Source organism: Enhydra lutris, unplaced genomic scaffold (assembly GCF_002288905.1).
Source record: "Enhydra lutris kenyoni isolate GAN:26980312 unplaced genomic scaffold, ASM228890v2 scaffoldscaffold22, whole genome shotgun sequence".
Classification (NCBI taxonomy): domain Eukaryota; kingdom Metazoa; phylum Chordata; class Mammalia; order Carnivora; family Mustelidae; genus Enhydra; species Enhydra lutris.
The window spans coordinates 29,899,129-29,922,199 of NW_019154106.1; the positions used below are offsets into that span (position 1 = coordinate 29,899,129).

A 23,071-nucleotide genomic window follows, 5' to 3' on the forward strand; every position below is an offset into this window, starting at 1 on the left:
GGAAAGGACAGATTCGTAGGAATATTTTAGATGAATAATATTAACTATTTATGGAGCTTTTAAAAAAATCTATATAGTTCTTTATATTATTTCATAGTATTCATGTGCTCATTATTGTATCAATAATCAATAGCTGACAACTGAATGTAACTGTGTAATTTATAAAGCACTTTGACATGTTAATGGATTTTATTCTCAGAATCATTCTATAAGATATTATTTCCAGGCCAAGAGAGGTTAAGTAAGTCATTGAAGATCACAAAAGTTAATGAAAGTATCAGTTTACTACTTGAATTTCCATATACCCATTCTAGTGCTTTCTCTTTCATGTCGTATTATATTATGGCAAGAGCTGATAAAGTATAGCAGGCAACAGTATGAAAAACTATTATTAGTACTTTGAAAGAGTTAATATCTTTTCTTAGGTATTTATATTAATACCAAGAAAAAAATCAAAGCATGAAAGGAGACAGATAAAATAAGAGTTTACTAGTTATCTAATTTATATGTAAACCCAGTCGTATTATCTGAATATAATCTCTATTCAGTAGATCAAAGTATTAAGCGGTTTTAATTTGCCATTTAAAATATTGTTAGGACAAATGAAAATAAGCTCTTGCTTTTCTGCACCAAACTGCATTAGGCATTTACTACATTCTGGGTGATTGTAAATATTTTACAGTTGAGTTGTTTCGTGTTTTAAATAGTATTGATTATGAAACTTTTTGAAATTTACCATCAGGCCAGTGGTGGCAGAGTCTGCATAGAACTATGCTTCGTGGTGTTCTGGGAAAAACGTTTCGACTTATTGGCTATACTATTCAGTATGGCTGTATAGCTCATTGTGCTTTTGAATACATTGGTGGTGTTGTCATGGTAAGTTTTTACATAAAAGAAAATAATAATTTTAAGTATGTACTTTTTTTAATTGAAGGAAAATGTATTTTTCCTTTATTTTAATTGAAGTCATTTAATGACTAAATTGTGACTATTGAAACATAAAATCTTTCTAAATTTTGGTATATAAGAGACTATGTTGGAATCAGCACTGGTATAAAATTAAGAACCATTACTGCAGATTCAGTTCTGTATTATGTTTTATTCTGACAGGGGCCCTATTAAATAATAATCTAATAATAGTTTTTTACCATTTATTGAATTCTACTTTCTGTGTTCCAGTGATGTTTTATGTTTTATATTTATTAATTCATTTAATCTTTTCTACTCTGTGAGATACTTATTAGAAATCCATTATACATATGAGGAAACTGAGGCTCAGAAAGCTTAAGTAACTTGCTCCAAGTTCCACAGTTAGTAAATAGATTCGGAGTTTCAACACAGATTCTCCCAATTTTCAAAACTCCTGCTCTTAACTAGTTGTATTTAACTGTCATTAAAACAAATAATTATTCTGCCTTCTGTCAATATTAAAATGTTAAGGCTGTCCCCCCGCCAACCAATGCTTTTTCTAAATATTGCATCATAAATCCATCAACTTTGACTGTACTAATCTTTTGTCATGTAAGTGAAAGAATAAATTGAATGTCTAGTGAGTGGGTTTTGTTGGTTTTTATCAGGTTTACCCTAAAGGATTCACAGTCATACAACCTCAAATTTAGCTGGAGAAATGCAGATAAATATAGTTAATTGAAAGTCTCCTCTTTGATTTTTTAAATTTACATTAGTACTTCCAGGGGCTACAGAGGTAGCAGATACAAACTTTCATTGTGTTCTTTGTTATTTCTGCCTTAGTAGGATATTTTTGAGTAAAAAGTTTTTTATCAATGCCCAAGTGAAATCAGTGGAGACTGCTGTATTTAGATATTTTAAGTGGTGATCATTTATTACAGTTTTGAGGTATATATGAATATCATTGTTTTAACACATACTAATAGGAAGTCTTTAAAATGCATCTCATTATGCCACTATTTTTCAATAGAAAAAATAAATTGCAGCCCCATCAAATGAGTAAGCTATTCTGTTGGAAGAGAACTCAAGGCACGAACTTATTGAGAATAGTACGATACTACTTAGTAAATTACCATCATGGGCAGTGGGTATTTGATAATAGCAAGAAGATAAATAAGTCATTCATTTATTTATTCAAATATTTATTATCAGCTTTATGCAAAGCACTGTTTTTGGCATTGGTTATGTAACTGGGAACATGAGTTTTAAGGTCCCTGACCTCATGGAGCTTACATTATACAGGGTAGTCAAAATTTGGAAACATAGATATTTTATTCATGTATTGTAATGTATTCTTGGTAAACTATTTTTAATATATTTACCTGTGTTTCCAGATTAGGTGGCCACTGTAGGGTTGAACGTATAAACTTATAAACTTATAAATCACCTCCAAATTTGAAGAACATTTGTTTGATTTTTTTTTTCTTAAAAGCCTACTCATTGATTTATGTTACATTGAAAAAGGGTTTCAGTTCAAATTTAAAAAATTACCTCTCTTTTCAGTGTTCTGGACCATCAATGGAACCTACAATTCAAAATTCAGATATTGTCTTTGCAGAAAATCTTAGTCGACATTTTTATGGTATCCAAAGGTAAATTTCTGTCATAGATATATTAAAGTTATAGTGAAGTCATGTATACACATTGTATCTTTTTTGTAGCTTATCTGTAAAAACTCTTTTGTAAATAACCAAATTAATGACCAGCTAGTTAAAATTTTGATTCACATATTTTCTCTCAGTTGAAGAAATTTTTTTTTTAAAGATTTTATTTATTTATTTGTCAGAGAGAGAGAGAGAGAGAGCACAGGCAGACAGAGTGGCAGAGGGAGAAGCAGGCTCCCTGCAGAGAAAGGAGCCTGATGTGGGACTTGATCCTAGGACGCTGGGATCATGACCTGAGCCGAAGGCAGCTGCTTAACCAACTGAGCCACCCAGGCGTCCCTCAGTTGAAGAAATTTTAATAGTTTCTGTAAACATGCTCAGTCATTGTTGGCTAAAATAGAATAGCAGTCCCTTTTATAATGTACATTCAAGCCTACTTTACTTTTGGTGGGGGGTGGGTGGCTCTACAGCCTTTTGAGTGAAGAACCTAGGGACTTAGGAACATTATATACCAAACCAGTGATTGGCTTCTAAATTTTTTTTAATTTAAAATGATTATTTTTAGATGATAGAGCCATATAGAGCTGGGACCCAGGAATCTTATGTAATCTCAGTCTCCTGATTATTTAAGTTGAAAAACTTCTTGACAAATACTGTTTGCCACTAAGTTTTTAAAAATCCTATTCTAAATGGTGTTTCCAGTCGCAGTCATACTGTTTATTCTACTTACATATGTATTATTCCTTCTGAACAAATGTCAAGTATTAGTAATTTAATGTATTTTCTAAAGGGCACCTCTCTAATTCCCTAAAATTTTGGGTTCATTAGTTTTTCATAATTCTGAAAAAAATAATACCACTTTTTCATTTCCATAAACTTCAAATTTGACTCACTAGAGTTGGTATTTAGCTTATGGCTTAAGTAGGTTTAAGCACTCCTCTTTCGTTATTTGCCTCTTCTGTAGTCTGTTTCACATTACCTAAAAGTCATCAAGAATTGTGTAAAACTGTTCTTTGCATTTTTGATTCTGTAGATAGAAGTTATCTCTTGGTCAAGCTGTATATTCTAGCATCGTCCTACGTAAAATTCTTCAGATATTTTACTCATAGTGACTTCAGGACACCTAATTGATAGTTATGGGGTTATAAAATAAGACTTACATAACAGGTTGTGTTCTAGCTTTCTTTCCTTTTTAACTTATATCCAAATCACTTCATACAGTCTTTGGATTAACTGGAGACCTAGCATCACTGTAGCATGAAGATAGGCTGCTGTTTTCCATGCTAATGACATGATTTTACTCTCATACTCCTTAAGCATTCTTAACAAGGAGCTGAACTTGCTGGCTAAATAGATTTTGAATGAATAGCTCAATATCATCTTTTTTTTTTAATAGATAATCTTTGCACTCAGATGGGTAATATAAGTAACTGCATTCAGTAACTTAATTAAGATTCTTAGAAGGTTTCATTTTGTATTTTGTTTAGTCAGGGGGCCCTTAGGTTGAGGGACAGCTTAAAATCTTGCATTTATATGACATATACCAAATAACTTTTACAATCAAGGTTGTCAGTTGGTAAGTTCAACTTTAAAAATACTACTGTTCTGAGTATTCTTTTTCTTTTGTCTGTAGCATAGAACTCTGAGATTTCAGGGGAATCTCTGACCTTTGACAAGAGATCTGTTAGCTAGCTGCTTATTTCTAAAGCTAGAATAGGGGCTCCTGGGTGGCTCAGTGGGTTAAAGCCTCTGCCTTCGGCTCAGGTCATGATCCCAGGGCCCTGGAATCGAGCCCCGCATCGGGCTCTCTGCTTGGCGGGGAGCCTGCTTCCTCCTCTCTCTCTCTGCCTGCCTCTCTGCCTACTTGTGATCTCTGTCAAATAAATAAATAAAATCTTAAAAAAAAAAAAAGTTAAAATAGCCATCCATTTAGGCAAAAATGAAAGTCTGCATAACTGGTACCTAAAGCTCTTGGATCTCTTCAGTTAAATGCACACAACACTCATATTTAAAACAATCAGAGTCTCTTATTACTACTATTACTACTTATTCTTTCACCAAATAATGAGCACCTAATTTATAAGATATGATGTGCAGTACAGAGAATGTTAAGATGAATAAAATATTGACCCTTTTCAAAAGCTTACGATTTAGTTGGATAATAAGCATGTTTATAACTATAAATGAGAGGAATATTTAAATCTTTGTTCTATTAAGTTCCTTTTAAAAGCCTATTTGAAGGAGTTGAGAAACCAGGGAATAATTATTTCAATCTAAGTTCTATGCATATATCTAGTTATACCACCAGAAGTATAGTCTGCGTAAATATTGGTTTCCGTAAAAACTCCTTAACTGAGGGGTACCTGGCTGGCTCAGTCAGTAGACCATGTGACTCTTAATCTTAGGGTTATGAGTTCAAGCCTCACATTGGGTGTGGAGCCTACTTAAAAGTAAAAAAGTTAAAATTAAAAAAAATTTTTTTTTTAAATAATTAAAACATCTAAGAACCACGAGAGACTGTGGAATCTGAGGACCTAACTTGAGGGTTTTGGAGGGGAGTGGGGTGGAGGTTGGGTGAGCTTGGTGGTGGGTATTGTGGAGGGCATGTATTGCATGGAGCACTGGGTGTGGTGCATAAACAATGAATTCTGAACACTGAAATTAAAAAAATAAATAAAATTAAAAAAAAAATTAGAAAACCACCTTGACTGAATTATGGTTTTTATGTTACCATGTAAGTTCAGAATTTGTTTTAAGGATCATGTTGATTATTTTGTTGAAAAATGTAAGCTGAATAAAACACCCACAGAAAACATTTCTTTCCCCAAAGCTAGCCAAAATCAGCTTTGTTTAGTATGATCTTTGCAAACTTATTCATCTGAAAGTTTCATTGACATGGTTCCATTTGGTTGAAAAGAGACTGGTTTATCCCATTTCAAAAAAAGGGCAGCCTTGTATTACCTGCAAATACAGAATTTAGTGTTTATTTTATTTATTTTTTTTTTATTTTAAAAGATTTTATTTATTTATTTGACAGATAGAGATCACAAGTAGGCAGAGGCAGGCAGGGAGAGAGGAAGGGAAGCAGGCTCCCCACTGAGCAGAGAGCCCAATGCAGGGCTCGATCCCAGGACCCTGGGAGCATGACCTGAGCTGAAGGCAGAGGCTTTAACCCACTGAGCCACCCAGGCGCCCTAGAATTTAGTATTTTAATAGCTTTCAACTCTAACCACAAGAAATTATCATTCCAGTGAATATGAGTACTGTAAAATTTCTTAGGAGTATGGATGGTGTCTTTTATTACCTTACATCAAAATCCTTCTTGTATATTCCTCTTTGATTTAGTTGTTTAAGATAATTGTTTTACCTCCCAAACTAAACTTTGTTAATCATTCCTGTGTAATTAATCAGATTTTCATTTTTAGAATGAAAACAAAGTTTAGAACCAAGAAGCTTAGAATTCTTATTAATACTTATATGTAGAGATAACTAGGTTTCTGATTTGACTGTTACTTTCCTTTTATTTTTATGGCTTTTGATATTTTGATATATTCACTTTTTATTATAAGTGACATCAAATTATTGTGGAACTATGTACACATAATATAGATAATTAAATCCTTTCAAATACGTGTGTTAGTCAACAGAATTCACTTACTACTCTTTTTTTTTTTTTTTTTCAGAAAGAGTGTTGTGTTCTGTTTGGTTGGGGTGCTTAGTCCTATTTTGTCCTTCCTCCATTTTGTCTCCTTCGTTTATACTTTTAAAGGTCTTTCTTATTCTTCTAATACATGTATATTTTTATTTTTTCCATGAATCGTGCCTTCTACATGTAATCATACCCACTGTGTTGTTATTATATATTTGATATACCAATTTATTTTTGTAGTATATGTTTGGGCAGCTTTTAGCATTTTATTTGGTTGTGTCTTCTGATATTGTTCCTCAAAAATAAGTTTTTTTAACTATACTGTAAATTATCTGGGTATGCTGTATACATTCTTTGAGCTCTAGGGAAATATTTATGCTGTCCCTATGTTTTTATGTGCTCTAGAGGCAATCAGTACTAATGGCTGGACAGTAAAATTTACTTTCAGTACTAATGGCTGGACAGTAAAATTTACTTAATTTGTTGGTACTTACGTGGAATTGCTTTTCTATACTTTTGGTTTTAAAAATTTGGATACAGAAGTTACACATAGTGGATAAAGTATAAGAAGATGGTTGTTATGGTATTACCAGAAATTTTAAAATCTTCTAAGAGCTTTTCCACTACTCTTGGTGGATTTTGACCCATAAAACTCAGTCACAAAATTTCTCAAAGCTGGTAATATGAGAGGGTCAATATGTGAGAGGACAAAGGGTGTGGCTTTAAGTTATACAAGTATTATAGCAGTGCTGTCCGTGTATTAATGTTTAATAAATAACATTGACCTTTCTTTTGACTTTTTTCCCCTCAGAGGTGACATTGTCATTGCAAAAAGCCCGACTGATCCAAAATCAAACATTTGTAAAAGAGTAATTGGCTTGGAAGGAGACAAAATCCTCACCAATAGTCCATCAGATTTCTTTAAAAGCCATAGTTATGTAAGTAACATTTTAATTGTTATTCATTGATTAACATTAACTGAACACACTGACAAAAGAAAATAACTTAATTCACATTTTGAATATAAACTAAAATGCTGCATTCAGTAGAATTTAAGTATGTTTGTATCCAGAACAATTTGGCCATTATTTTTTATATATTTTAGTTTCTTTTAAAACCCTTCTTAAACATACAATATAGAGGCGCCTGGGTAGCTCAGTGGGTTAAAGCCTCTGCCTTCAGCTCAGGTCATGATCCCAGGACCCCCTCATCAGGCTCTCTGCTCAGCAGGGAGCCTGCTTCCTCCTCTCTCTCTCTCTCTCTCTCTCTCTCTCTCTGCCTGCCTCTCTGCCTACTTGTGATCTCTGTCAAATAAATAAATAAAATCTTTAAAAAAAAAAAAAGAAAAAGAAAAACATACAATATAAATATCTCAGTAATAATTGTTGTAGGCAAGATTCACCATCGGATGTCAAAATTTTGGGCGAAAGTTTGAGAGAAATAGTTTATTTGCACAGTCTCAAGGTATCTCTTTCAAGATATTCATTGCAAAGGGACAAATAGTAGTTGGTAGAGGAGAAACTGTCAGACACCACCTTAATTGAGTGATCAAGGTTAAGTTCACCAGTAAAAAGACATGTCAACATAATATAACCCCTGAAGTGAAGTACTAAAAAAGGTGCATATCACTTTTGTGATATTTTTGCAAAAGTAAGTGTAACCTCAGTCTAATCATGAGAAAATATCAAACAAACCCTAAGTGTCATTCTGCAATATAACTGACTAAAACTCTTCAAAAATGTCAAGGTCATGAAAAACAAGGAAAGCCAAGTGTCTTAGATTGGAAAAGACAGAAGAGACATGCCCCTAAATGCCAACTGGGATCCTGGGTTAGAAAATTTTCCACTGACTTGTAGCAGCAAATCTGGTAAAATCAAAGTCTGCAGTTTAGTCTTTTTAAATCCTACTTAAATTTTTAGGATAGAAATTGTATATACCTTGCTCTAGTCAACTTTACTGTCCAGTTAGAAAAAGAGAGCAGGAATAGCAGAAAGGAAGAGTGAAGAGCAGATACAATTTTAGCTCCTCACCAGTCACGTGGCTGCTGCGACAGCGCTTACGGCAGTGGTGGGGGGGGGGGGGTCGCCTTTTGTTTACTCAGCCTATACTTGTCTACTTTAATAATTGTAACTTAATTTTTTTACTTTTCTTTAAATTTTCTGTGTTACCCTCAAATTACTGATGCAGCTGTTAGATCTATTAACTAAATTTACCTCTGTTTTTTTCCCCAGTTTAAGCAAATAATTAGGTTTAATTGTCTTGATCATTGTGTATTTATTTTGAACTATAATAGCCTCTGATTGCCTTGTAAGTTTGATCAATGGATTACTAAATCTGTTATTTATGTACCATCCATAAGAGACTATGGTTCAGCAGTGCAAATGTTTTTAATGTTTATTACCACAGTGCTAAACATATTAGTAATTGTTAGCTGATGGTGATAATGTTGAAGGTGATAGTGTAGTATCAGGTAACCTATTTTTCTATGACCTTCATCATGGACATTGTATCCCTTTGTTCTTTAAAAATGTCGGAATTTTACATAATGGTTTCACCTTCATATGACTGTTAACATTTCATGAGTCATTCTAGTCTTCTAGTCACTTTTAAGTTGTTTTAGCAACAAGCATATACTTGAGACCAGAAATAATTTTATCAATAGGTAGAACAACAAAACATGTAAATGAAGGCATCGACTATCTATGTACTTAAGCACCACATAATTGTTATTTTCTCTTTACGGGTTATTAGAGGACGAATATCAGGGGATTAGATATTTGCTAAGTAATCTGAGAAGACAATCAGAGGACTATAAGATGTAAATTTTTTGACTATTCTATTTAAGGAAAATATTCTTTGAATTTTTATGTTCAGTGAATGGATAAATTAGAGGACACTGCCATATTGTTCTAGGTATATTCCATTCACCTTGGTTTGCATGTTTGTAAGTGACAGACATAATTGTAATATACTTTTGGTCAACACTTATTATGTACTTCATCTGTATTAGATTCTGTTGAAACTCTTCACAAGGATTAATTTATTTTTAATCATCACAACAGCAACCCAATAACATACTGGTAGTGGTAGTATTTGCCAGATGAGAAAACTGGACAATGGGGAGGTTAAACAGATTGCCCAGTTTCAAACAGTGAAAAAAAGGTTGGAATTCAGACACAGATACCCCAGCTCCATCCAGAATTTGTACTCCTTACCATGCTAATACTGCTTGTCCAAAATATCCCCTACTGATTATTATTATTTATACTCCCATCTCATCAAAATGTGCTTCCCTAAAAATTTTTTGTCTTCATTATTCTTTAAAAAGAAAGGGAACTATTTCTGATCAGGGATAGTATTGGTCCTAAAAGAGAAGCCAGTGATTTTTTGAAAGCTTCCCTGCCTCCACCAGTTTTTCTAGGCTGGGTTTTTTGAGCAATAAGAATTGTGTAGTTATTACAGAACCACGTTAGCAAATGTGTTCCATTAATCAAGGTGATTTATAACAAAAATTCATCCAAGTTTGGAGCACTCTGAAGAGAAATCCAAGCCTTTGCAGGGTCTCCTCCTCTAGAGGGTTCCCTTTTTCAGTTATCTTTGAAGCACACTGGTGCTGTATTTTATGAAAGGGGTTCTTTCCCTTACCGAGGTATCTTAGAAAAATCATTATTGTTTATGATGAAGACATTACTATTCAGATCTTGATTGAGCTGCTCGGTAAAGATGATGAATGTTAAGTGTGTTTTGAATTCCAGGTCCCCTCCCCCACCCCTTCACCCCCTAAAAATGTTCTCCTAAGTAGGTGCTTCAGAAAGCAAAGCACCAAAATCGTCATTTGGAACCTAGAATTTAGAGTTTAGCATATGAAAGAAATAGCATTGTTCCTAAGTTGGCGAAAAAGAATATAAACAGATCGTTGATTAAGTGATGTGGAACCATTTTATTCATTCTGGAGTTGTAAAAGTCCATGTGGCAGCAATACTTACAAACCATGATTTATTTTTTACATTAAGCATTTGGAAACTAAGCAATCCCTATCAGGTGCTGTTGCAGTGGGCTTTGCTCATTTCAATGATATTGAGGCCAGTAATTCTTGCCTTGGGTTATGGGCTAAGTATTGGCTACTAGGATATAAGCTTAATTTGTGACTTTCAAAAGAAATATACTCAGCTCAAACATCTTGAATAGCCTGCACAATAGCAAGGTATGCTATGAAAGCCTATATAATGTAGTTTCCATTTTCCTAGGGATAGTAGAGCCAGGGCTCAGGTAATAGTGAAATTTTGTTATAAAGTTAATGAGAAGATGAAGAAAAACACTTCATAATTTTTCTGAAGGTAACATTGTGTGATAGTCCAGGGCTATGATTTTAATCTGTACTGTAACCTATTCCCAATGTTTAGGCATTTTGCAGTGTAGTAAGTGTGCAATATAATAAGTTCTGTCCGCAAACAAATATCCTATAAAATTTACCAATGAACAAACTCCTTTGACACCACAAACTCCTGTAGGAAAGACTGGCATCTGTTTACTCACTTTGCCTGGAACTTTGTATTTTTTTCTTGAGCTCATTCCTGTTAGGTTTTGGTCCCCCACCACTTCATTGAAACAGTTCTTGTCAGGGGTCCCCACTGTTATTTATCCAGTGGTCAACTTCAGGCCTCATTTTACTTGACCTGTTGTTAGTATTTGAAATATTTGTTCTCAAAACCTGGTTTCACTTAGTTTGGGGGACAGCACATTTTCTAGTTTTTTTCCCTGTCTTTCTGTTTCTTCTGAGATTCCTTTGTTGGTTCCTCTAAACTTTGGTAACTTAGGGTTCATATTTTTAAACTTCATCTCTTGTCCATATACACTCACACATTCATCCTGTCTCATGGTTTTAAATATTACCTAACTTAACTTCTAAATTTATATCAACTACAACCTCATTCCTGAACTCCAGAATCATAAATCTAATAGCCTACTATCTCCACCGTAGTACACAATGGGCACTTCAAACTTTATGTGTCCAAACCAGACTCCTAATCATCTTTCCCAGACTGGCTCATCCCACACATATCCCCATCGCAGCAATGGCGACTCCATTCTTCTGCTTGCTCTGCTTCTAAAACTTGGGAGTCCTCCTTGACTCTTTTTCTCTTTCACTGCACATCCAGTCCATTAGCAAATCATGGTGGCTGTGTCTTTTAAATATAATCAGAATTAGACCCCTTCTTGCTATCATCTCTGTTACCTTTGGGGTGCAAGACAAATTCATATCTTGTTTTCCTGCAGTAGCTTATGAACTGCTGTCTCTGTTTGTACCATTCCCACGTTCTTGTATTTTTCTTTTAAGAATTATATATATGTGTGAATAACAACATCATTGTTGTTTTGGCAGAGATCTAAGCAATAGAAGCAGTTTTACATTTCAGAAAGAACTGATAAAATGTTCTCAGGATATATTAGTGGTATAGTGTTTTTAAAAGAAGTTGTAAATGGGGCAATATGTCAGTGATAAAGGTGTTTGACAGTAAATTGGAAAATATTTTTGAAAAACTGATCAGCAAACTGAAAAACTCACTAATGGGACAGCATTAGAAAATGGTCAGTCTATATAGTTAACACTAATAGCCCCTTAATGTGTACTGTGTATTTAGGTTATAGTTCAAATCCTTGAATATCCTAATGCTGTTTTTCTGTTTGTTTAAATGTCATTTACTTTAGCTAAAAGTCACAACCATATGGTGTTCTATTACCACTTGTATTATAAACACAAAAAGTACTCATGTGTAGGGAAAGGAGTCATCAGATTGAAAGGGCTTGTTTATTATAAGCTGCTGATACACTAAATCCTTATGTCATTTAAATAGAAGAACTACCTAATAATGTCACTCATTACAACTAGGATATCTAAACAAGGGACTTGCATTTTGCAGACTCTAGTGATAAAAACCTGTGCTACACATTCATTTCTCAGCAACGGGTCCCAGGATAATCAGTCATGGCATACTGCTAATGCCTTGATTGCAGCTGATGTGGAGGAAATATGTTTACTCTCTTGCTAAAGTGAGGTTCACTGCGGAGATGACGTGACTTTTTCATCCTATAGCTAACACAATTCTGAAGATAAATTTGACTTATTGTTTACGATTCTGAGGTTTTTTCTTCTGATATTAACATTAAATAATCACCTTTGAGGTCTCCACAACTTAAACATTTTCTGATGTGTTCTCTGAACATTTTCAGAATAATTTATCTTATTTTAACAGTACATGTAGTTTATAGAATTTTATTTTGTAGAAATGTATTTTATCTTAATATGTTTATATATATATGTAAATATATATATATTCATATACATATGCACAAAGATTAAAATTTCTGCTGAGAGAATAACAAGTCTTCCTGAAGTGGTTTTGTTCACCTAAATATATTTTAACCACTCAAAGTTGGAAAATCAGTGTCATTGCTGTGAGTTGAGGGGGGCAGTTTTGAGTTCAGTAAAATGAAAATATTTATGTATGTTTATCTGAAAGTTTTATGAGACCTCTCTACTTTAAGGTTGCCTAAAAGGAATTGGGAGAAATTAAGAAAGCTGAAATTATAATGCTGCTGTTTAGTAGAAGCATCTGAAGCAGACTCCATCACTGATGGTAGTAAAAAGAACATATTCCAAGTGTCATGTGACTTTCCAATCTGATAGAGTGATCTGCTGGAAAGTTGCTGTTGACTAGGTGAAGTATGTTCAAATGCTTTGAAATAAGCAACTAAATGACGTTCTTCTGTTACCGCTTTGCATAATTCTTTGGGTTTCAGTGACTCAGTTAATGTTAGTCCATAAAGGCATTCTCATTCTACTAAACTATCATCTACTTAAAATAAGAATAGAAAGGAAGAATAACATGTAAAAGTAGGTGTGCATGGAGTGCCTGGGTGTCTCAGTTCATTAAGTGTCCAACTCTTGATTTCAGCTCAGGTCATGATCTCAGGTTTGTGGGATCGAGCCCCACTGTGGGCTCCATGCTCAGCAGGTAATCTGCTTGGCATTCTCTCTCTCCCTCTGCCCCACCCTTCTTGCGCACTCGTGCTCTCTTTCTCTCAAATAAGTAAATGTTTAATAAACAAAAATAAGTGTGCATGTTATAAGACAGTTGAAGATTATAAATTAGCAAGAAACTGTTGGCATTACAAGCCACTGTACTGCTAACCTACAAAAATGAGTGCTTTCTTCTTGCATTAGAATTGTCATAACTGTTTTAAGACAATATAGGAATTGGGGTGCCTGGGTGGCTTAGTTGGTTACACATTGGACTCTTGATTTTGACTCAGGTCAGATTCTTAGGGTTGTGGGATTGAGCCCCATGTCAGGCTCCACACTGGGCATAGAGCCTACTTCAGCTTCTCTCTCTCCCTCTCCCCATCTCTAGTCCTCTGTCTCTTTAAAAAAAAAAAAAAGAAGAAGAAGAAGAAAAGAAAAGAAAAATGTAGGAATCATTTAGTTTGTTACAGCTAGTGCCTGTGTCCCCACTAAACACACATGAAGCCCCGACAGATTTGTCTCCTTAAAACTGTAGGGTGACGGGGCGCCTGGGTGGCTCAGAGGGTTAAAGCCTCTGCCTTCAGCTCAGGTCATGATCCCAGGGGTCCTGGGATCGAGCCCTGTATCGGGCTCTCTCCTTGGTGGGGAGCCTGCTTCCTCCTCTCTCTCTCTGCCTGCCTCTCTGCCTACTTGTGATCTCTCTCTGTCGAATAAATAAATAAAATCTTTAAAAAAAAATTAAAATGTTTAAAAAAAAACAACTGTAGGGTGAGCAGTTTAAAATTTTAAGATGCAACTTAATATTCTGATCTACTTCCTGTACATTGTATGTATGAATCTCCAAATCAGGAAGGATTAGAGAAACTTTCTGTCATCCGAAGACACTTGAAATTTGACCTGACTTCCCTACATAGAGAAAGTTCAAAGTAGGTGTAGGGACATAGACCAATATGGACTTGTGACCCTAAGTGCAACCGTTTTACCTGACCCCAAACCAATACCAGCATTTAAACATCTTTAAGGAGGATGTCCTCAGGAGCAGCTAGAACCACTGGACTTAGGGGGCAGGGAGTTGGGGTGGGAGAGAAGACTTGAATGCCCCTCAGCAAACGGGGGGGTAGGGTGGGCAAAATTGGCCAGACATTAACGTCACAACTTTCCTTTTATTTATTCATGCATTTATTAATTCCACAAATACTTCCTGAGCACTTACTTGAGGGCCAGAAGCATGTTAGAGGAGATAAGTCTGCCTGTAGTGCTGCAAAAGCAGACCTTTTGCAGACCTTTCTGCAAAAGCGGAATATTCTGTATCTGCACTGTCCAGTACAGTAGCTAGTAGGCATATGTGATGGCTAAGCACAGGACACGTGTGTCTAAGACACATGTCTTAGACACATGTGTCTGATAGTGTGTCTGAGGAACTGAATTTGAATTTTATATAATTCGTAAAATTAAATAACCACAAATGTTACTAGTAGATACCATAATGGACAGTTCAGGCTTAGAAGTCTGTAGCCAAGTTGGAGGAGCAGACAAGAAATTATAATATGATATAATAGAATTATAGACAGGGTGCTGTGATAAGACATAAGATGAAATTTATCCAAATGGTGGTCAATAGGGTTTTTGCAGATTGGGAAGGTAAAACTTGAGTTGAAATTCTGAAGGATAAGTAGGAGCTGATCAAAGCAAGCCGTATATTCATAAAGTCTAAAAGGGAGAGTATAGCATTGTGCTTTGGCCAACTGCTAAAAGTAAGTTCTTATGTCTGGAACATATAGTGGGGAGGGGTGGGTAGTGAAGAGAGATAAAAATGAAAAGGTATGGGACGCCTGGGTGGCTCAGTTGGTCGGACGACTGCCTTCGGCTCAGGTCATGATCCCGGAGTCCCGGGATCAAGTCCCGCATCAGGCTCCCAGCTCCATGGGGAGTCTGCTTCTCCCTCTGACCTTCTCCTTGCTCATGCTCTCTCTCACTGTCTCTCTCTCAAATAAATAAATAAAATCTTTAAAAAAAAAAATGAAAAGGTAAACAGGGCTCAGTTCCTTGTATGTCTCAAGCAGGGAAATAACATTATCAGACTTAGCTTTTTAAAAAATCACCCTTAAAACTTATTTTAAAAACTTTAAAAAATAATAAATATATATATACATATTTCTTTTTTTTTTTAATTTATTTGACAGAGGGAGAGAGAGATCACAAGTAGGCAGAGAGACAGGGAAGCAGGCTCCCTGCCAAGCAGAGAGCCCGAGGCGGGGCTTGATCCCAAGACCCCGGGATCATGACCCGAGCCGAAGGCAGAGGCCCAACCCACTGAGCCACCCAGGTGCCCCATATTTCTTATGGTTAAAATACCCCCAATATTATTAAATTATTGTAAAGGAATAAAAATAAAAAATCACTCTGATATTAGTAATAGATTAACAAAGGAAGGTTTGGAATAGGAGTGACTCCTACTAGGAGAGAAGTTTTGGAGACTGAGAGACCCGTTAATAGGCCATAGGACATAATTAAGATAATAACATTAACCATTGAAAGCAGTACAAATTTTGGAGAAAGATTAAGGAAATATCTGACAGGATTAGATGCTGGAAGAAATGGAATTGAAGGGCTTAAAATTGAGCCAGGTTTCTGGCTTTTGCAATAGGAGGAGATGGTACATGAGGAGATTCTGGGAGAAATGTTAATTTGGGAAATGGAGAGAAGATATAGCCTATCTAATAAGCCTAAAAGAGACTGTATTTTATTTTTTTAAGATTTATTTATTTATTTGTCAGAGAGTGATAGAGGGAGAGTGAGCAGGAACAGGGGAGCAGCAGGCAGAGGGAGAAGCAGGCTCCCCACGAGCAAGGAGCCCAATGTGGGACTTGATTCCAGGACCCTGGGATCATGACCTCAGCCAAAGGCAGATTCTTAACCGACTGAGCCACCCAGTTGTCCCTGTATTTTAAATTAATACAGTGGCAATTAAGATACTATAAGAAGTGGGGAAAAAAGACAGTACTTTTCCAGAATGACATTTGGATGCTGTACTATGCCCTCCTTGATGTCCATAATGTGTTTTCATAATCTTAGTTAAAACAATGTTTTGGTGCTCTCAGCCCTCAGAGATCAGTCTTATTTTTTAGAGGTCTTCATCTGTTCTCTTTGTACCTTACATCATTACAGAAAAATGTCGTCAGTCATCCACTTGTCTAAATTGGAATTTTATATTCAGAAAGTTATATTTCAATCTAAATAATTTTCAGGGTATGGTGCATTAGAGTTGTGGCTTTGATAAAACACAAGTAGAAGAAGTATCTGTCAAAAACATGGAACAAGGGCCACATGGGTGGCTCAGTGGGTTAAGCCTCTGCCTTCGGCTCAGGTCGTGATCTCAGGGTCCTGGGATAGAGCCCCGCATCGGGTTATCTGCTCCGCGGGGAGCCTGCTTCCTCCTTCCCTCTCTGCCTGCCTCTCTGCCTACTTGTCATCTCTCTCTCTCTGTCAAATAAATAAATAAAATCTTTTTTAAAATGGAACATAATGTTTTTTTTCTTTTTTTAATAGTTTATTGGTATCAAATACAACAGATCTACATATTTCATTGTAATTATTTCTTCTTTGGAGTAGAGAGACTCTTTTCTACCCCAGATCTTCTATTTTTAATACCATTTCACATGTTTAATCAGCTTTTTTAGCCAATCTCTATATGAAGCAGTTATGTATAGGAGCTGTAGGAAATTGAAAAGAGGTACATCCATTCATCTATGAAAATAATTCCATATAGGGATGAGTTTTGACTTACGAAGTATTATTTGAAGTCCCATGAATCAAAATTTTCGTGGAAACATCTACTAGTCTCTGAAATACCCTGTGTTTCATTAAGTTAAGCTCATCTTTTGGAATATAAGAACCAAGGTGTGGGTTACCTGGGTGGCTCAGTCTGTTGGGCGTCTGCCTTTGGCTTGCATCATGATCTCAGGGTCCTGGGATAGATACCCATGTCAGGCTCCCTGCCTTGTGGGGAGTCTGCTTCTCCCTCTGTCCCTCCCCCATTTGTACACTCACTCTCAAATAAATAAAACTTAAAAAAAAAAAGTGTACATTAGGCTGTGTTAAAGTGAAGCTAGAGAGATAGTCTTGGAATGAGAATATAAAATGCTGCTTTTAAGTACTAAACCAAAAACAGATAAGTTAATTATTTTACAAATAGAACAAAAAAGAAGTCAGAGAAAATAATCCATTGTCCTGGGGAAAAACTACTGTAGGGTTGGTACATTAATATTAGATGGCTATGATAGAAAAGCGTATTTGTTGGCTTCAGTCCCAACACATTCCCCCTCCGTATACCTTCTGACTAGTGAGTAGACGGTTCTGAAGAAGTGAATGCTTCATAAGGAAGAGCCTAAGCATTTGATATTTAATAAACATTGCTTAAGATGCCTGTTAAAAGAATAAAAATGGTAGTCTTTGCTACATAATTAATATGGCATCTATTCACAGTTAATGTGAATAGATGCTTTTCAATAACACTGAATTCAAGTCTTGGCTAGTACCAGAAATATATAATTGAATACAATGTAAAAGAAACTACCGAAACCAAAGTAAAATTGCAAAGCACAGTACACTTTGCAGAGAACTGGGTAGACAGGATAGGAATCCAGGAACAAAGAATTCCCAGCAGACACCATTCATACCATTAGTTGGGACAACTGCTAATCACAATAACTAATATTTAGTGAATGCTTACTGGGTGCCAGGAGCCTTATGTGTTACTTCATTTGGTTCTCAAAATATTTTTGTAAGGGATTTATTAAGCCCAGTTATATAGATGAGGTTTAAATAATCTGTCCAAGGCTCTTAACTAGTAAGTGGCAGAGCTACATTTTGAACTCAGGACTCTTCTTACTGGACGGTATCTTTACCATGCTTACAGAGCCCATCAAAAATTACTCTTCAGGCTGGATGGAGGTACTGAGTACTTGCAGGAAAGATGAAGGAGCTTAGCTTGCAATAGCTATGAGAATGACCAAGTCTTAGATTAAGCTCTAAACCTGTTCAGCAGGGAGATACTTGATAAAGAAAGAACCTGTTAGTAAAAAGCATCCCCCATCATTACTCCAACCCTAGTGCTGGAGTTGTAGCCTATTGGAACTTTTGTGAAATTTCTCTTTGGTGATAATTGGCTAATGAACCCAAGGTAGCACCACTTTTAAATAGGGGATGACAGTAACAGTCCCTATGAATTATGCAGATAGGAGAATTATAAGACTACACAGAAATAGCAGGTATTGAAATAATCAGTGCTAACTGTCCCAGCTTGGTCCTTATAAATGTTACTCTCTTTGTCATGCGTCTAGCATTTGGGGGTAACACCATTAGGACTCCAGATACTCTACTCAGATAGACAAATGTGGGCAAGAAATTGTGCCAAGGAGAATGTCAAACAGAATGTTAGTGAAACTATTCCTTGGGTTTTGCTTTGATAGGTACTCATACTGACACTTGAGACTCCCATTTTTTTTAAATTAAAGACTACTAATGTTTTCTCTGCCTTGTGTTATCAAGAGCTCTTCTACTTGATTGCCTCTAGGAGGATTCAGTGCTTCACTTTTTGACATATGTCTTCGTAGCTTTTATTGGTGTTATAGGAACTCCAACAATTACTGACTTTTACATGAATCATATTAATACTGAGTTTTATGAAGTTCTTTTAGAACTATATAATAAATTATTTCATTTTCCAGTTATTCTCTCCAGTAGTTTGTGTGCACAGCATCTTACCATGGCTGCATTTTGGTTGTGTAAGTCATGATTAAACAATATGCATTAAACAATATGCATAATGGTATAGTAATTTGACTTGATCCAGCTTACCTGGAAGATAGTAACAAAAAAAAAAAAAAAAAAAACAATTTTATGGGCCTTGTTAGAGTAAAACAACATATAAAGTGAAATGTACATTCATCCTGGGGACTTTTTTCCAGGGTAGGGAAATTATGCATTTTTGTATTTCACCTTTATCATTTCATGAGACCCAAAACAAAATCTTTAAAATATGTGTGGAAAATGAAATACTCTTGGGATTAAATATTGTTACTGATAGATCACCCCCATGTGCTTTTGCCAAAAAAACCCAAAGCTTTCTCTTAATTGCTTTCATAAAATGGGTGTCCCTCTCCTTTTCCTTTATAATTCAGAAAAAGGAAAAATAATCATGTCAAAAAAGGATCCCAAAACTTTGCCCCTCTTCTTGGCTTTTTGTTTGTTTCTTTAATAACTACTGTTTCTTTTTCATTCACAGTTGTTTTAGAAACATTAAAGAGGCATGAGTAGTAGTAGCAGGGCCAGTGCACACCCTACCTTTGTTGGTTGTAAATTATGAAATACCTGGCAAACAAAGGGTTAATTTAAAAACCTTAACCTGTTATTAGGATTTTCTGTTTTTTGAAATTTTTGCAAGGTCAGACACACAAACATCTTATTCTTCAGTTGGAACTTTTTCTTAATTTAGGTATTTTTTGCTTAAATAAATGAGTTTGATTGCAGTTTAGTAAATGTGTTATCTGATGTTGTGGACTCTTGCATCAGATTTCACTTGAATCAAGAAAAGTAACACCTGTGGGTTGGTTCACAAAGCCTCTTTTGTTAAATGGACACCCGCAGGCCATGAGGCAATTACATTTGTTGCTTGTACTATAAAAGAGGCACTTAACTAGACCTCAGTAAGTATACTTAAGAACTAGAGGCTCGATTCTTTTGTCCAGCCCTGAGATTAGGTTTTATCATACATCAGGAAGTAAACCTCTGACGTAGAAAGGAAAAACAAGAATGATTTAAAGGTTCTTTTAATGCTTTAAAATTTAGCCCTTAAAGTAAGTTCTATCTGAGATCCTGGGAAAACTCAGAGCCAAAGTAAAAATTTCTTTGTGGTATTCATTATAAACATATTCATATATTCTTACTCACTTGACAAATTCATTCAAGTTGGCATGGCAAATTTACAAAGGTATGAAAAGGAAAAGTAATTAGCCATTTAAAGTTTTGGTTATGAGAAGTAACAAAGGCATGAAATTAGGGATTTCCATTTTTGGTAATTTGCAAACATTTATTACAAACGAGTTTATTGGAGTTCTTTCTACATTTTAAACTGCCATTTAATCTATTAATGTTATTGCTATAGAATTTTTTTCTCTTATCTGGTTTGGATTTTCCATTCGGTGATAATCAGTAGGTTAATCCCACAGACAATAACTGCATTTTGAGTAAGAAAGGGAATTTTTTTTTTAAGATTTTATTTATTTATTTGACAGAGAGAGACACAGCAAGAGAGGGAACACAAGCAGGGGTGTGATAGAGGAAGCAGCAGGCTTCCCACTGAGCAGGGAGCCCCATGCAGGGCTTGATCCCAGCTTGATCCCAGGATACTGGGATCCTGATCTGAGCTGAAGGCAGACGTTTAAAGACTGAGCAACCCAGGCGCCCCAAGAAAGGAAATTTTTTTTTTTTTTTTTTTTTTGTCTTAGTCTCAGGTCAGGTTTTCAGTTTTGGACTCCTACCAAAAGTGTTGTACTTTGTTTATTTAAAGAAGTGAGTTCTCAGCTAGTCAAATATTTTGGTTATCCAGAGATCTGGTGACAATACTGCTAATTGTAGTCATTTACTTGTACTATATGTAGAAGCAAACCCATCTAGATTGGAAATTAGGTCTTTCTCTTTCCACTCTACAAAAAGTTAAAAAAAAAAATTAACAAAACTCTTCATAACCTGTATTGTGATGGACTATGTTCTTTATAAAAAAAAAGTACAAGTATCACTTAAAAGGATAGGCACATTAAGATAACATGTGTATGTGTGTATGTGTGTATGCATGTACACACAGACGGTCCCTAATTTAGGATGGTTTGACTTAACATATTTTTTAGTTTAGTGTGCTATAAAAGCAATATATATTCAGTACAAACTGTACTTTAGAATTTGAATTTTTATCTTTTCCTGGGCTGATAATGCAGTATGATACTCTCGTGTTGCTGGGAAGCAGCAAGTGAGTTACAGCTTCCATTCACCCATGCAATCAAGAGGGTAAAGTGACCATTTACAACCAACCATCCTGTACCCATACTGCCATTCTGTTTTTCACTTTCTTTCAGTATTCAGTAAATTACTTGAGATATTCTACACTTTATTATAAAAGAGGCTTGTGTTAGATGATTTTGCTCAAGTGTCGGCTAATGTCAGTGTTGTAAGCACATTTAATACAGGCTAGGCTAAGCTATGATGTCCAGTAGGTTAGGTGTATTAAATGCATTTTTGACTTAAAATACAGTTGACCCTTGAGCAACAAGGGTTTGAACTGTATGAGCCCATGTACACGTGGATTTTTTTTACATTATAGTATTGTGAATATATTTTCTCATCCTTATGGCTTTTCTGAACATTTTTTCTCTAGCTTATTTTATTGTAAGAATATGTATATAATACATATATAAAAACATGTTAATCGACTATGTCCTCAGTAAGGCTTCCTGTCAACAGATTATTAATAGTTAAGTTTGGGGGGGAGGCAGAAGTTATATGAGAATTTTTGACTTGGCATGGGGTGGGGGGGGCATCAGCACACCAACTCCCATGTTCAAGGGTCAACTGTATTTTCCACTTAATGATGGGTTAATTGGGACAGAACTCCATTGTAGGTAGAGGAGGTTTATATATGTTTTAAAATTATCTAAGTAGTATATACTGGCCATAAAAATACAAATTTTGATATATGTAAGTTTTGTGGATTTCTTTTAAACATTTACATATATTGCCCTGCAACTTACTTTTTTCACTGATGGTATTCACATAAATCAACTAGTTTTTCTTTTTGTTTTTGTTTTTGAGCAGCTGCCTACTATTATATAAATGAACCATATTTTATTTGACCTGTACCTACTGGGGAATATTTATAGTTTTGTTAATTTTGAGATACAAGCAATACCATAGTGAACTTCCTTATTTATACATAGTTGCATGCTGTGTTTGGCAGATCTTTTCTAAAGATTTTGATAAGGAAATAGTAGAACAAAAACATGTAGGGGATGCAACGGAAAGGGACAGAAGGTGGAGAGAGATGCCAAAGGCACACTTTACTTACATCAAAAACTTTTAGTTTTTACTAAAAGGATTCTCTTCATATTGTTATGAGGTATGCTAAGAAAAATAATAAAGACATGAAAAATGAGATAATTTGAACATTTGTTTCTAGTAATGATGAAATAACTGATGCTGAACTTGCCATCCTGCCATAAAGAACTAGAAAATTGGACAAAAATGTCAAATAGCTGTTCTCAGAGAATGCACAGCTGGACGTATGGGACAGATCCCTGAAAGAGGAGAGACAAGGCAAGCCCTATATTTGCCCCAACTCAGGTGTTTCAGAAGGTACTGAGGTAAAATTCAAGTCAAAGAGTAGTGATTTTGCTGAGCTGAAGAGACAGATTGGGATAGAGAGAAGTTTAAGTGGTTGGAACGTATTGATCAAACTACCTGGGAAAACAAAGCTACCGAACGATCACCATCAATCTCCTTAGGTGTTCTCTTGGTTTTTGAGCTGAATTCTAAATTGTGCCTGCTAACAGTGAAACCTGGAGATTGGAGCTGAGCAATTCCCAGAGCTCACACAGGGCCGAGAGCCACTGGAGTTCTGACCAGCCAGAGTGGACAGATCTCACTGAATATCCAGGACATTCAGTAGAGATCCCTGAATATCATATCATGCCTTACTTAGTAGTATGCCTAAAGTAGCCCTAAGAGTACAGTGTGAGATAGACCCAACCTGACAAGCTTAAAAACAAGGCTTGA

At 35.5% G+C, this 23,071-nt stretch overlaps 1 protein-coding gene across 6 annotated transcripts in view; it reads left to right on the top strand.

The window, feature by feature from the left end:
- Window positions 1-23,071, top strand: part of LOC111149982 (inner mitochondrial membrane peptidase subunit 1) — an 81,717-nt gene that overhangs the window by 52,887 nt on the left and 5,759 nt on the right. For all 6 annotated transcript variants that reach the window (XM_022507272.1, XM_022507277.1, XM_022507276.1 and 3 more), the window contains 3 exons: window positions 743-876; window positions 2,473-2,561; window positions 7,034-7,160. In XM_022507272.1, the coding sequence (XP_022362980.1) occupies window positions 743-876; window positions 2,473-2,561; window positions 7,034-7,160 (350 nt within the window). The remainder of the gene's footprint in view (window positions 1-742; window positions 877-2,472; window positions 2,562-7,033; window positions 7,161-23,071) is intronic.